The following is a 14,356-nucleotide window of genomic DNA, read 5'->3' on the forward strand; positions in this document are numbered from 1 at the left end:
CAGTCTCCCAGACTCACCTTGCAACGCACTTTTTCGGACGAGTCCCTGTGCAGCGGGCGCCGGGACGCCAGCTTCGCCTGCTCGGACAACCCGCCGACACCCACAGACTTGCTGTTCACCTGCACGCTGCCGACACGCAAACACTCGAGCTCCTCCAACAACATTCAGGGCAAAAAGAGTGAGCGTCAGCGCCGACAAATTGGGTCGGATTTAAGACTTTTACTGAGTTTCTTTTTCCTTACGGCTTGTCTCCTCCTTTCTGTCCTCAGTGCCGCTGTCTTCATCGGAGTTGTCCCTTACAGAAGTGAAAGACAAAGTTCCCCCGCTGAGGAGACTCGACCCTGGGCTGATGCCCCTCCCTGACACCGCCTGTGGACTGGAGTGGTCCAGCCTGGTTAACGCTGCTAAAGCCTACGAAGGTGAGGAGAGGGACGACTGAACGTAGCACTCCTCAGCCTGAGGTTTCATCACCCAAACACTCTGCAGCCAAAACTCTCCACCCGTAACGACCGGACTCCTCACTAACATCGTTTTGTGCATCTCTAACACTGAGAAGATCTTTTTTTTGTGCAGCTTTTATTTATTTTTTAACATTCGATCACGTGTCTTTGCTGCAGCACAAAGAACTGTTTCCCTCATATCGCTGACTGAGCCGCAGGCCGGCGGTCCAGAGACGAGACCGGCGGTCAGCCCGGTCCAGTTTCAGACTCCTCAGACACCGCGGACCACACCGACATTCAGCGGGTGGGTCTCACTCATCGTCAGGAAGCCAAAATCTGCTGCTGCCATCTTGTTTTCATTTAACTGATTGCTGAGCGTTGCTCCCTCTGCAGATCGCTGACAGAAACTGAGAATATATTAGAATTATATTATATAAAGTGAAGAGTTTTTAACGAAGTTTGAGCTGAATCTGTTCTGTGTGTGTTTACAGCGACGAGGTGCCCAACGATTTGTCGGGTCGGCTCCACAACCTCGAAGTGATGTTACAACAACTGAACAGCGATCTAGAAAAGGTGAGGAAAAAGGTTACATGCAACATTTACGTCCCTGTTTTGGATTAAATACTCAGCAGGAAAGGATCAGCCGTTTCTTACTGTTGACTTTTTCTCATTTTCAGGAGAAGCAGGACAAAGTCATCCTGCTGGCAGAGATGGCGAACCTGAGACAGAACAACCAGCGCCTGCAGGAGGAGAGCCAGACGGCCAGCGAGCAGCTGCGCAAGTTCAGCATGCTTTTCACCAACATCAAACCAGGAAGTGACCACGACTCTCGCGCCGTGACACAAGACGGCGGCTCCCAGAGGGAGTGACGGGCCGCTGCGGCGAACTGTCCGGCTCGAGAGGAACCTCAACACCCCCACGATTCTTTGCACTCACGGGTGCAGCAGAGGACGCCATGATGTCGACCCCTCAGCTCCCACTGAACTGCCTTAAACCAGTCCAATTAAAAATGACCGTATGGATTTTTAAAATGCAACACCCCTAGAAAGTCTGGACAGAGACCCTGCCCCCCTCCTCTCATTCCTGTTCTCTGAGCCCCGTTTATTTTTCTAAACTGAAGTGAAGACATCTCACTGTACTTATGATGCATAAAAACACGTTACTATGCCAGAGGAGCGAACGGGAGAGGAGACCCCGACTGTTTAAGAGAACACTACATCACCTGGAGAGGCCTAATACTGTTTCTGCAGCAAACCAGCCAAAAAAAAAAACCTTCTACAGACTGCATTTCCCAGAATGCACTACTAGGAAAAGAAGCTCTACAGATGTGGTGCCTGTGTGGTAGAATTCTCATGCATCGATATTAACACGGTTGTACTAAAGAGAGGAGAGACGGTACAAAACTTACTGCAGCACAACAGGGTGTGTGCTCGAGGCATTGGATTCCTTGTGTGTGTGTGCGTGTGTGTGTAAGGACGAGTGATGAACAAACCTGTTTACTGTAATCTGAGACTTTTTAGGCCGCAGTATTCTCCCGTCCTCCGTTTACGTGGACGAAGCGTGGCCGGTAAATGTGAAACGAGCCGTCGTCGTGTCGGTCGGACGCTTCCTCGCTCGAACTCAGCGACACGCTAATGTCACGTCTGCTGGTGGTGTTTCAACTCCAGTTTCCTCCCGTTTATTTTTTTTATTTTTCAGCAGTGCCCTTTCATCTCGGATCCGATCACACCGGATCATCACTTTGATCCTGAGTTTAAAGAACAATGAGAACCAGGCTTCCTTTAAGGTGGTAAATAAGAAAACTGAAGATTTAATTAGTTTATTTAATAAGCTATGATAATTCAGAGAGGAAGTAAATTATTGCCACACTCCTAAGGGAAGTGTAATGTAATTAACTTTGACAGAGTAGCTGTTTTACGGTAAAGACGTCGTTTTGGGGCGTGAGACAAAGTTCAGAAGGTTAAGGAGCGTAAAAAGACGAACGGTTTCTGTGATTTAAATCCAAATGAAGCTCTGTCACAGCCGACGCGTTTGACAGGGAGCATTTACTGCACATGAAAGTCACTGAACAACACTGAAGCTTTTCCAGGACCTGTGTGTGTGTGTGTGTGTGTGTGTGTGTGTTCCTATATTCTGTAATGAACCCAAATGAACACAAAACACTATTTATACAGCTGGCTTCCCTTATGATAATATTGTCTACTATACCTATTTTTCCTACAGAAGCGTGTCTTTGTTTGGATCCTGGTACTTCATGATCAATCGAGGTTAAAGTCTTGAGATTTCTGATTTGAAAACAACCAGCCCTAATTCTCGTTGTATTCCGATGGACCGCTGCCCGTCGTTAAACAGGATTCCAGATCGAAAGAATCACATCAGACTGCATCAGTTTGAATTCTCCAACTTACTCAGGTTCCCTAAGATGCTGTTAATTCCACTAAATCCTCCCCGTCTGAAACTCCGTGCTGCTGCTCGTACAATTTTAGGCGTCCCTTTAACGTTTCTGGCAGCGCAGGACTTTTTAAAGATGACGACTGATGCGGAAAATATCCGAATCTGCCATTCAGGCCTGAAACGGGCTCATTTTGTCTTATTAACATTTTTTTTTTCCATTAACTGACTCGATGCAAACGCTGTGATGAGAAGTTTTACATTTTTACTGCTTTTAAAAAAGAAAAAACACTTTTCTCCAAACCCACAAGCAGAGGCGAGCTGTGCGTCGGGACTTGGACCCAAGAACTGATTTTTATTTTTCCCTCCTGCTCGTCGGCCTCTGAAACACATCAGCTTTAACGTCGCCTCGTCATTTGACCTCCTGAAGCTTAATTTCTTGGACCCGTCTGTCGGACCTCCCAGCAGCTTCATCCACGCAGCTTTCCAAGACGTGTTGCTGTGATTTTAATTCATCTTACTCCTTCGTTTGCTTTTGTAAAAGGGTCGAGGTTTTTTATAAATATGAATCATTCTCATGTATAATTTTAAGCTATTTAAGGTATACACAAACTCGCTGTTGAACAAGTTAGTGATTGGTAAATTGTTTTTTTATAATTTATTTTTGAACATGTTGACCACTGTTGCAGATAGTAGTGAAGATGAGAAGGTACCGTGTTTTTACCTTTGATTTGTACGTTTCCCGTTTGTCCTGTCTGGTTTCTGCGCGCGGCGGCGTGGGGGGGACAGACAGACGAAACATTTTGGTTTTCTTTGGGTTGTAATAACTTGTACATTTAAAAGTGTAAATTATGTTTTCATTATTTTATAAAAAAATATATTAAAATAACTATAAGAGCATTTTGATTGTTTCTAAGTTGTTGATTTTTAGACAAACTACTGAAGTGACAATTTTACAAATAACAGAAAATAATTAAAGTTGTAGATCTGATATTGGTGCTTGAAGTGCTTGTTGGGGATGACTCTCAGCTACTGCCACACCAAATTAACCAAATATCTCTAAAATCAGCTGAGTTTTAGCCATATATGTGCTGACTGAGGCTGCTTAGCTGTGGTGTCCATCTTGGATTGGGGTGAATCCAAAAGTTAATCAGTTGTAGATGTTCATCCACGTATTATCTGGGAGTTTCATTAAGCTCCGCCCACTGACTCATTAGATATTTTGCTAACAAACAGGTGAGAACACTGCCTTAGTTGGCAGGCAAATAAGTACCTGTATCCTTTTAAGGTACTTTTTCCTACAGAAGTATCTTAAATATGGCAGTCTGTTGTATCAAATAATCAAACCACACCTCTCATCACTTATATTAAAATCAACATTCCTCTTATTGAAAAGATTAGTCAATTGAAGGTAAGGATATCTAAAATAACAGTCCTACAAATATAAATAATTTAGGACCTCTATAATAGACTATTGGCTAAAGCATGTTTGAATAGCTTAAATTAATATTTTAGATATCCATTTACAACTCGTCCAGTCAAGTTAGCATCTCAAGCCTCGTCATGTTTTGGACTTTTAGCTCCTAATTTCCACGATAACATTCTTCAGATCCCAAATGAACGCCGTGCCGTTTCACTCAAACAATTCAACTTTCAGTTTAATTTTTAAAACAAACTAATTTTATTTTCCCAACATAAACCATTCCTGCAGTAAGAGCACCTATTGATATGTTAGCAGGTTATGTCATATAAAAATGTAGTTCTGTACACTTGAGCAGACACACACAAAAAAAAAAAAGTCAAGTATGAACGGTTTTTAAAAGGTTTGAACAGGTGAGGCGTGAAGTTAAGATCCGCAGGAGAGGCACTCGTCTCGGTTCTCCAGGGAGCACACCATGGCAGCTTTGTTCCTCTCCTTTAACTCCTGCTGGGAGGAGGCCTTGCTCTGCTGCGCCTCCTTCAGCTTCTCCTTGTTCAGGGTGAACTGGATGGGGTTGGCGGCGGGCTTCGTCCTCAGGTAGTACATTCCTGTCTTCAAGCCCTGCGAAGAAAAGAGAACCCGTAGAGTCAGCTGCTGCTTTCACAGCGATGATTTTTTTTTTGTTTTTAAACTCGTTGCCTCACCTGCTTCCAGCCGTAGAAGTGCATGCTGGTCAGTTTGCCGTAGTTCGGCTCTGCGATGTGGATGTTCAGCGACTGGCTCTGGTCGATGTAGGCGCCGCGGTCGGCGGCCATCTTCAGCACAGTCTTTTGGGAGATTTCCCAAACGGTTTTATACAGCTGTTTCAGATCATCTGGGATCTCACTGATGTCCTGTCGAAACAAAACAAACAAACAAAAAAAGAACATTTTTATTTGCTGCAGCTTAAGCAAAATAAAAAACGAACAAACTTGCAGGTCAGCGAGTGTCCAAAGTTTCTCGTCACCTGAATGGATCCGTTGTTGGCGATCAGCTTGTTCTTCATCTCCTCGCTCCACAGCCCCCTCTCCGTCATGTCTTTCAGCAGGTGGGGGTTGACGATCTGGAACTCCCCGGAGAGGACCCTGCGGGTGTAGATGTTGCTGGTGTAGGCCTCGATGGACTCGTTGTTGCCCAGGATCTGGGCAGTGGACGCCGTGGGCATCGGCGCCAGCAGCAGGCTGTTCCTCACGCCGTGTTTGGCGATCTTCTCCTTCAGCAGCTTCCAGTCCCACAGGTCCGTCGGTGTCTTGCTCCACATGTCGTACTGCAGGACGCCCCTGCTGACGGGGGAGCCTTCGTACGTCTCGTAGGGGCCGAGCTCGGCGGCCAGCTCGCAGCTCGCCTCCAGGGCGGCGTAGTAGATGGTCTCAAACATCTGGATGTTGAGCAGCTGCGCCTCGGGGCTTTCGAACGGGTAACGCATCAAGATGAAGGCGTCTGCCAAGCCTTGGACTCCGATTCCAATTGGCCTGTGGCGCTTGTTGGACCTCTCGGCTTCGGGGACCGGGTAGTAGTTGATTTCAATGATCTTGTTCAGGTTTTTCACGATTACTTTGGTCACAGATGCCAGTTTTTTGAAGTCATAAGTCCGCTCTGGCGTGACGTACATGTTGAGAGCGATGGAGGCCAGATTACAAACCGCCACCTCGTCTTGGCTGGTGTACTCCACGACCTCCGTGCACAGGTTGCTGCACTTGATGGTGCCCAGGTTCTGCTGATTGCTCTTCCTGTTGCACGCGTCTTTGTAGAGCATGTACGGCGTTCCGGTTTCCGTCTGCGACTCGATGATGGCGTACCAAAGCTGCTGAGCCTTCACCACCCGCTTCACCCTCCCCTCCTTCTCGTATGTCGTGTAAAGCTTCTCAAACTCCTCCCCCCAGCACTCGTCGAGCCCGGGACACTCGTCGGGACACATCAGAGACCAGTCTTGGTTGCTCTCCACTCGCTTCATGAACAGGTCGGGGATCCACAGGGCGTAGAAGAGGTCCCTGGCTCTCTGCTCCTCTTTTCCCGTGTTCTTCTTCAGCTCCAGGAATTCAAACACGTCGAAGTGCCACGGCTCCAGGTACATCGCGAAGGCTCCGGGCCTTTTGTTGCCGCCCTGGTCAACGTAGCGAGCAGTGTTGTTGTAAACTCTCAGCATGGGGACCAACCCGTTCGAGTTCCCGTTGGTGCCGGCGATGTAGCTCCCGGTTGCTCTGATGCAGCTGACCGCGACGCCGATGCCGCCAGCGGATTTGGAAATGAGGGCGCACTGCTTCAGGGTGTCGTAAATGCCCTCGATGCTGTCGTCTTTCATGGCGAGCAGGAAGCAGCTGGACAGCTGTGGCCGGTTGGTCCCGGCGTTGAAGAGGGTCGGGGAGGCGTGGGTGAACCACTTCTCTGACAGCAGGTTGTACGTCTCGATGGCCGCGTCGATGTCCGTCCCGTGGATCCCAACCGACACCCTCATGAGCATGTGCTGCGGGCGCTCGGCCACCTTGCCGTTGACCCTCAGCAGATAGGAGCGCTCCAGAGTCTTGAACCCAAAGAAGTTGTAGGAGAAATCTCGGTCGTAGATTATGGCCGAGTTGAGGCGGTCCTTGTTCTCCAGGACGATGTCGAGCGTCTTCTTGGCGATCATGGGCGAGTGGCGCTTGTTCAGAGGGTTGACATAGTTGTACAGGTCTTCCATCACGTCGCTGAACATTTTCTTGGTCTCCTTGTGCAGGTTTGAGACGGCGATCCTTGCGGCGAGGATGGCGTAGTCGGGGTGTTTGGTCGTCAGCGTGGCGGCGATCTCGGCCGCCAGCGTGTCGAGCTCCACCGTGGTGACACCGCTGTACAAACCCTGGATCACCTTCATGGTGATCTGAGCCGGGTCCACAAAATCAGAGTTCAGGCTGTAGCAAAGCTTCTGGATGCGCGAGGTGATTTTATCGAACATGACGCGCTCCTGGCGTCCATCTGAAAGAGAGAAAAATACAGAAAAACACCTTAGTGACCTCACTGTTGGAAGACGTGAACATCATACTAGATATTACAGTTCATGTTAAATGCATTTCATTTACCTTTCCGTAAGTGGCGAGTCTTTCTCACCAACTTTACGAGAAATGCAAGATTACCAACTACCTATATTCCAGTTTACAGTATCACTGGTAACCACGTCACCTCGTTATTTCAAAAGCAGGACTTTAAAAAAATGAAGAAAACATTTAAAGTCAGTTTTTAAAACTTAACTTAGAAATTCATTATATAGGAGAGGTTAAATCTGAAATACCTTTACGAGCAATGCTTTTTGTGTTTGTGTTTAAGAGAAATGCAAGTAAATGAATCTATAGGAGACATCATGGTGCTTTTTATGTAGAAAACAAAAACTTTAAAAAACAAACCTTTCAAACATGTAAATTTTCAGATAAAGCATTTCAGAATATTAAATATTTAAGAGTCTGAAAAGACAAGACAAAAAACAAACCCTTGAAGGGTTTATGTTTGTTTTCTGTTAAAAATGGCTGTTACCATACAACCATTTTAAACATCCATCTACTGTCTGTCTTCTATCCTTTCTACTAAAACCAAGAATATTTACTTTACATTGGTTTACATTAACTTTAGATTTGCAGACTACAACTATTGTACAATATAGAAAATAGTTATGATCAAGTTTGACACGAAAAAAGATAAAATAACTTTGAATTACTGATAAATAACCACTTCTTTAGCAACTGGCAAACTGGTTGCCTAGCAACACAGACATAATTGAAAGCTGCATGCTTAAAACTGGGTTTATTTCAAGGTTTTTAATTAAAAATACAAGATATTTTGCAACTTTATGACACTTTCTTTCGTCCCAATAAAATACTTTTTTAGGAAATACAGCACTTTTTTTTTTTAAACACCATTACTTTATGTGCCTTGTTCAGTGCAGTGATACTTTTGTAACGCAGTCTTTTACAACCACAGACATACTTAGACGCCTCGTTGAGCGCTGAATCGTACGTTGTCGTCATTGCCGCCATATTGGGTGTGGCAAAGTGGAGCGATCGGAGAAGATTCCTCATTCATGTGCTGCGTGGAATTATAGTAACCAGTTTATAGTTCAAACCAGAGCTGATGGCATTACCTCTCACAGGTAAGAACGAAAAAATACTTCTGATTGTATTTGGCCATTATATTGTCATTATACAGACAGAATTTGCTGACTTTGTGGCTAATTTCCAGCGGTGAAACCTGCCTCCAAACAACCAAGAAGTCTTTCCTGTTTAACTCAATTAGCCCAAAGTAAAGTTTTTTCAAGCTTATGTAGGTTTCCCAAAGATAAAGAGCTGAGAAGGTAATGGGAAACTGCTGTCAGAAGGGAAGGGTTTCCTGGTCCGTCCTCCATGCTGTGAAGAGAGCGTTTCAGCCCAGAGACCTTTGACAGGACAGGTCAGACAGTCAGGATCAGAGCTGGAGCTGCTCCTTCCTTGGTGTACATTTCAGGGTTTGTTGTTCGCCGGGTTCTTAAACAGCCGTCCTGTGCCGTGTGCCGTGGTAGTTTGGTGACCGACGCTGTATCCGCATCATCTGATCAGAGCTACCACTGGCACGCGGTAAAGGTGCTCAGATCAGCTGAGCATTTCTTTCGTCTGCAAGGTCAGGGCAAGCTGTCAAAAGGGCCTTGATCGGTCAGTTTGTCCAAGCTGTTTTTTCAAGAAACACAAACTACCATTTTGTGCTGTCACCATTTGTCTGTCTTCCACACATAAAATAAAATATTTGTGTATAAATGTATACAAGGTCATTCATACCCCCTGTATATATGTTTAATACCCCCACCCCCTATAAAAATACACTGATCATAGATTTGAATATAAAAATAATTATTCAAAATTAGTTAAATCTGAATGTTTGTGCTCTTTATTCTGAAAATCCACATCACATCTACATTTCAGCATCTGGTTATTACACACAGATTAAGTGTTAAATAAATATTTCTATATTTATCACCACAGTAATAGTGTTACACATGTTAGTAGCTCTAAACACTCAAAAGAATACATGTTGGTTTGATGTTTACCATAAAAATTTAACAAGTAGACATTTTTAGTAATCACGTTAAAAGTTAAAAACTTTGTCTTTGGTGTCTGTTTGTTTTCCAAATATATTAGTGTGTGTAAATTACAGGCATTCACTTAAAACACTTTGTAAAACGGTGCTTCATGAAGTTCAGTCCGTTTCCTTGTATTAGTTTAAGGGCAGGTCTGCCACATCCAATATGGCGGACGCTCTTGACGTTTCGCTGCCACGCTTCAAACGATGATCAAACACCGGAACTACGTCTTTTTAAAAATAACAACCTGCCATTCATTGACGGGAGAGCGAGTTAACCGTAGACCCGAACACTTATGAACTACAGACACGACACGCCGCTCTGAAGGCGCGGGCCGGAAGTGACGCCATCTTGCTGAGGTAATCTTAAAGGTACAGGGTCATATAAACAATGCTGAAGACTACCGGAATGAAGATTTTTGTGTAATGAGCCCGATTTTTCATGTACTCTATGATTCAAGTTCCCAGATATACACTGTTATTGTAATAATAACCATAATAAAAAACATTTGAACAGAAAATATTAACCATAAATGTAACATTAATAAATAGGGTTCTGAATGGACTTACCTGTTAAATTTATGGTTGTTATTTTAAATAACCATAAATTTAACAGGTAAGTCCATTCAGAACCATACATTTCCAACGACAACCTGGTCAAGAGGCAGCAACAAAAGTCCACAAACAGCAATAATAAAAGCAGAAAATACAAAAAAAAAAAGTTTTTTCAGACAGATTACAGAAAAAACAAACAAAAAAAATAGATTTAAAAAAAGAGGTTGTGAACAGTAAGGAGCTTTGAAGAAGCAAAAGTACACAGATTAAGTGAGCACATTACTTCTTTTTAAAGACAAATTTATTGAGGTGATCTTTTTCCATTTTCAGAAGCTCCTGACCTTTGAACAGTGAAACCTCAGTCAGCTATTGACAAACAGACTCTTTTTAAGATGAGGAGAGTAATCTGATTACATGTTTCTGCCTGATGGTGAAGGAACTGTTAACTAAGAGTTTCAGGATTTATTAAAAATCAGCTGCGACACATGATCCAACCTCTGAGTACCTTATTGAAGAACTAAACTCAAATCAGGAATCAGTTATTATATTCATTGTATAATTAGTTATCATACAAAACAGCAGTAACTTCATTTAAAAAGAGCTTTTGAAGGACATCTGATCAGAGGTCAGAGAGCACAGCTGGAAACATCTGGTGATTGTTGAGTCTTCACTTTCAGAGCGTTCAGCTCAGTGATCCGTCAGCAGATTCTAACCACCTGTTAAAAGAAAATAAACTGATTTTAGATGGGGTTATAGTCGCCATTGAGTTACTGATACCTTCTATCATCTGCATATTTAAAAATGGACTTATAAAAAATTTTTAAAAGTTTTAGTTTTAAAGAGTTTATAATACTGTAGTGACTGTTTGTACATGAAAACCAAAACCTTAAATGATCAAACTGTGTGTGTGTGTGTATATATATATATATATATATATATATATATATATATATATATATATATATATATATATATATATATATATATATATACATACATATACACACACAGTTTGATCATTTAAGGTTTTGGTTTCATAAAAATATAGTCTGACTGGTAAAAACCACCAATGACCCCCAACGTGCCTCCCTTACCGTCTAAAGCCTACATATTTATGTGAAATGCCCATATCCCAAACAAAATAAATGTATAAACTAAACATTAATAAACCACAAATTTATTCGAAACAACTAAGATTAAACAAAATATTAATTACAAATTCACTAGAAAATAAACATAATAAACTACATTTAAAGAATTAACAAAGATAAAGAATTAGCTCCAACAAATACTATAATAAAGAGAGTTGAGTAACAATGGCTACAGGGTGACTTGTTTTCTGTAAAGATAAGGGATCACATTAATTAATATTTGAATACTGAGCAGATATATAATAATAATAATAATAATAATAATAATAATAATAAGTCTTAATTCTCAAGTAAAACGCATCAAGATGTCCCACCCACCTGCAGGTGATTCCAGCTTTGAGCTCCTCAGTGATACGATTCTTGTCCTTCGGTCTCGTTATTATGAAAAAAATAAAATAAAAAAAATAAAAAACAAACAAACAAACAAGCACTTACTTTTCGATGAAATGTAAAACCGTCCAGGCGACGATTTGTGCAGCAAACGCAGCGCAATATGAAGGAGTTACAGTACTGCTGAGCGCAGAGGTTGAAATTAAATGCTTCCTTTGTTTATTATTGTGGCAGAAATGTTAGCTAAAAAATGTGATGAGAAACTCTGGTGATTACGCAACCAGCTGATGACATGACCCCGTTTCTAAAAGATAAAACTCAAATTTCAAAAAGGTGCTGAGGGAGAAACAAGTTTTTGAAATTTTCAATAAAGATTTTTTTAAAATTAATTACTTCCTTAAGATGGCAGCGTTTTATTAATCAAAAGGTTCGACCACTCCCATCAGGGCACATTTAGAACAGGATAATTCAAAAATAAATTTTACATTAAAAGGAAGAATTGGGAACATAATATAATAAATAACTAAACAAAACTTAAAAAAGGAAGAGTAGATGTTACAAACTGTATTGATTATTTCAGGGATTATGCTTTTTTTTGTTCATTAGCTTCAAGGCACTAAGATAATTGTCCGTAAGGTCCTGTTTAAATTTTAAAGGCGTAGAAAAGCGGCTCAGTCTTTCTCCATTTGGAGGTGTGGATAAATAAAATTTCCCCAGGATAATTAAGTTGTTTCCAATTAGGTTAATTTTTCTGTCTTTCAAGTGAATACCAAATATAATAGTCTTTTTGTGAAGGGAGTTATTGAGAGTTTGGATGATGGCAAGTGCTGCAGATCCTCCCAAAAAGTCCCAGAATAAATACAACAGAAAAACAGATTATCAGTCGTTCCAATGTCCATCTCACAAAAACAATACCAAATCTCAACCTCAGCATTTCATTGGAAATATAGATGTTGTTTGTGACTTTAAAGTGAATTTCTTTTGTTTTGGGACTGACAGTTATAGTCTGATTTAGAGGATAATTGGAGAATTGAGTTTTCATTTCAACGCCTTGGAAAAAATGGATTTTGTTAAACTGAGCTGGCATGAATGTATTTGAACTTTTTTTTTCTTTAATTGATATAAACTGCAGGAAGCTCGGACACATATACGAGTTGGAGTGTTGGACTAACTTCCTGACAGCTTCCGGGATACTTTAAGTACTTTATTAAATTGGGATTGTGCGCAGTTAGAGTCGTACTTTAAGGTAAAAGTCACTGTGAGACAGCCCGTGTCCCTGATCGTCGCTCGAATGTGTCTTGGACCACGTCATGTCCGAAGCATGACGCGAAGACCACGTTGCTTTTTGGCGCGTTTTTCTGGTGTCAGGAGGTCCTAAACAAAGAAGCACGCGGGAACAACTTTTCACAGTTTATATACGCTTGTTGGAGAGCTGGTCAAACAGAAGCCCAGCGAGATTAAAGCTAGCGAACAGTTTAAGTCTGCTAGCTGACGTAACTAAGTTAGAAGCTAGCATATTTGCATACTAGCTAGCTAGGCACTCAAGCACAGTTCGAGTCGGTTTTCTGACTAAAAACATGGATAACCGGAGAAAAAGGAGCAACAGAAGGAAAGGGGCAGTCTTTATTGACCATCCTGGAGGAGACAATTAGCTCCCGGTGACGGGACATCAGCGACCCGAGGCCTGACTTCCTCTGCTGCTCAACTCACCTCGTTTAATCACGTGCATCATGCTGAAGTGTGATGGTTCCCGTCCGTAGAGATGACAGCAGATGAAAGTTTTCAAAGTATGCAAAACGATCACAAGCTCCCCCCGCGTTCCGGCGATGAACCCGAGAGGTTCGCGCTCGTTTCCTTTTTATACCGAAGGAAATGATGGACGTGGGATTTTGGACCAATCAGCGGTAAGAAGGCGGGGCTTTAATTCCTGTGGACCAATCACAGCGGAGAGTTTCATGTTTCCTGCTTTCATTTGGCGGGCATGTCAAAAATGTTACAAAAGACTTTTTGTTATTGTTGTGTTCCGTACGAACAAGATGATTCAGTTTTAACATGTAAGAACGTGTAAAAACTGACTTCCCTATAAAACGAAGATAGATAGATAGATAGATAGATAGATAGATAGATAGATAGATAGATAGATAGATAGATAGATAGATAGATAGATAGATAGATAGATAGATAGATAGATAGATAGATAGATAGATAGATAGATAGATAGATAGATAGATAGATAGGAGGTATAACAAACACAATTACTCATAAATTACAAGTAACTACAGAACTATACATTGCCAAGTGAAAAAGAAAGTTCACCTCACATTTGACCTTTGAATACTGAAGTATACAGAAGAGTTCATGGTTGACACAGCGGCAACTAGAAGTCTTTTACAAAACAAGCCCAAATCATCATCCCTCTACTACCATGCTTGACAGTTGGTATGAAAGTGTTTGGCTGATATGCAGTTTTTTTTTTTTTTTTTTTTTTTTTTGCTAAACATGGCACTGTACATCATGGCCAAACATCTCGGGGCATTTTTACAGACGTCCCGTGGAAGTCGTGCTGCCATATTCTTTTCAGAGAGGAGTTGTTTTCTCCTGGCAGCATTTACAAACAAGCCACACCATTCCTGTCTTTGTACAGACATGAAATTTTTTCCCTTTAACTTGTTAACTGAGGCCTGTAGAGTCTAAGATTGAGCTTTAGTTTGTTTTTTGGGATCTCTTCGAGCATTGCACCGCCTGACATTGGGGCGAATTTGGTAGGATGTCCACACCTGGGACAATTAGCAACTGTCTTTGATTTCCTTTTGTGAATAGTCTTTCTCACTATAGAATGGTGAACTCTAAAGTGTTTGGAAATTACCTTTAATCCTTCATAGAATGAAGGGCAGGAGCAGTTCTCTAAGGTCAATGCTGATGTCTTTCCATCTCTGCATTGTGTTATCAAACACACC

General features: G+C 42.1%; 2 protein-coding genes across 4 annotated transcripts in view; one reads left to right on the forward strand and one right to left on the reverse strand.

Moving 5' to 3' along the window:
* Positions 1 to 3,731, forward strand: part of sipa1l3 (signal-induced proliferation-associated 1 like 3) — a 61,868-nt gene extending 58,137 nt beyond the window's left edge. For all 3 annotated transcript variants that reach the window (XM_017424736.3, XM_017424738.3, XM_017424737.3), the window contains 5 exons: positions 4 to 178; positions 270 to 419; positions 618 to 744; positions 932 to 1,013; positions 1,118 to 3,731. In XM_017424736.3, coding sequence (XP_017280225.1) covers positions 4 to 178; positions 270 to 419; positions 618 to 744; positions 932 to 1,013; positions 1,118 to 1,309 — 726 coding nt within the window. In that variant the 3' untranslated portion in view covers positions 1,310 to 3,731. The remainder of the gene's footprint in view (positions 1 to 3; positions 179 to 269; positions 420 to 617; positions 745 to 931; positions 1,014 to 1,117) is intronic.
* Positions 3,732 to 4,488: 757 nt separating this feature from the next.
* LOC108240955 (ribonucleoside-diphosphate reductase large subunit) lies at positions 4,489 to 13,265 on the reverse strand. The gene is made up of 4 exons (XM_017424779.3): positions 13,110 to 13,265; positions 5,258 to 7,239; positions 4,956 to 5,144; positions 4,489 to 4,872 (listed from the first exon to the last, which is right to left on the reverse strand). Exons 1-4 carry the CDS (start codon positions 13,129 to 13,131, stop codon positions 4,678 to 4,680), a joined length of 2,388 nt encoding a protein of 795 aa, XP_017280268.1. The 5' UTR covers positions 13,132 to 13,265; the 3' UTR covers positions 4,489 to 4,677.
* Between the last annotated feature and the right edge of the window lie 1,091 nt (positions 13,266 to 14,356).

Source organism: Kryptolebias marmoratus, linkage group LG2 (genome assembly GCF_001649575.2).
Source record: "Kryptolebias marmoratus isolate JLee-2015 linkage group LG2, ASM164957v2, whole genome shotgun sequence".
Classification (NCBI taxonomy): Eukaryota; Metazoa; Chordata; class Actinopteri; order Cyprinodontiformes; family Rivulidae; genus Kryptolebias; species Kryptolebias marmoratus.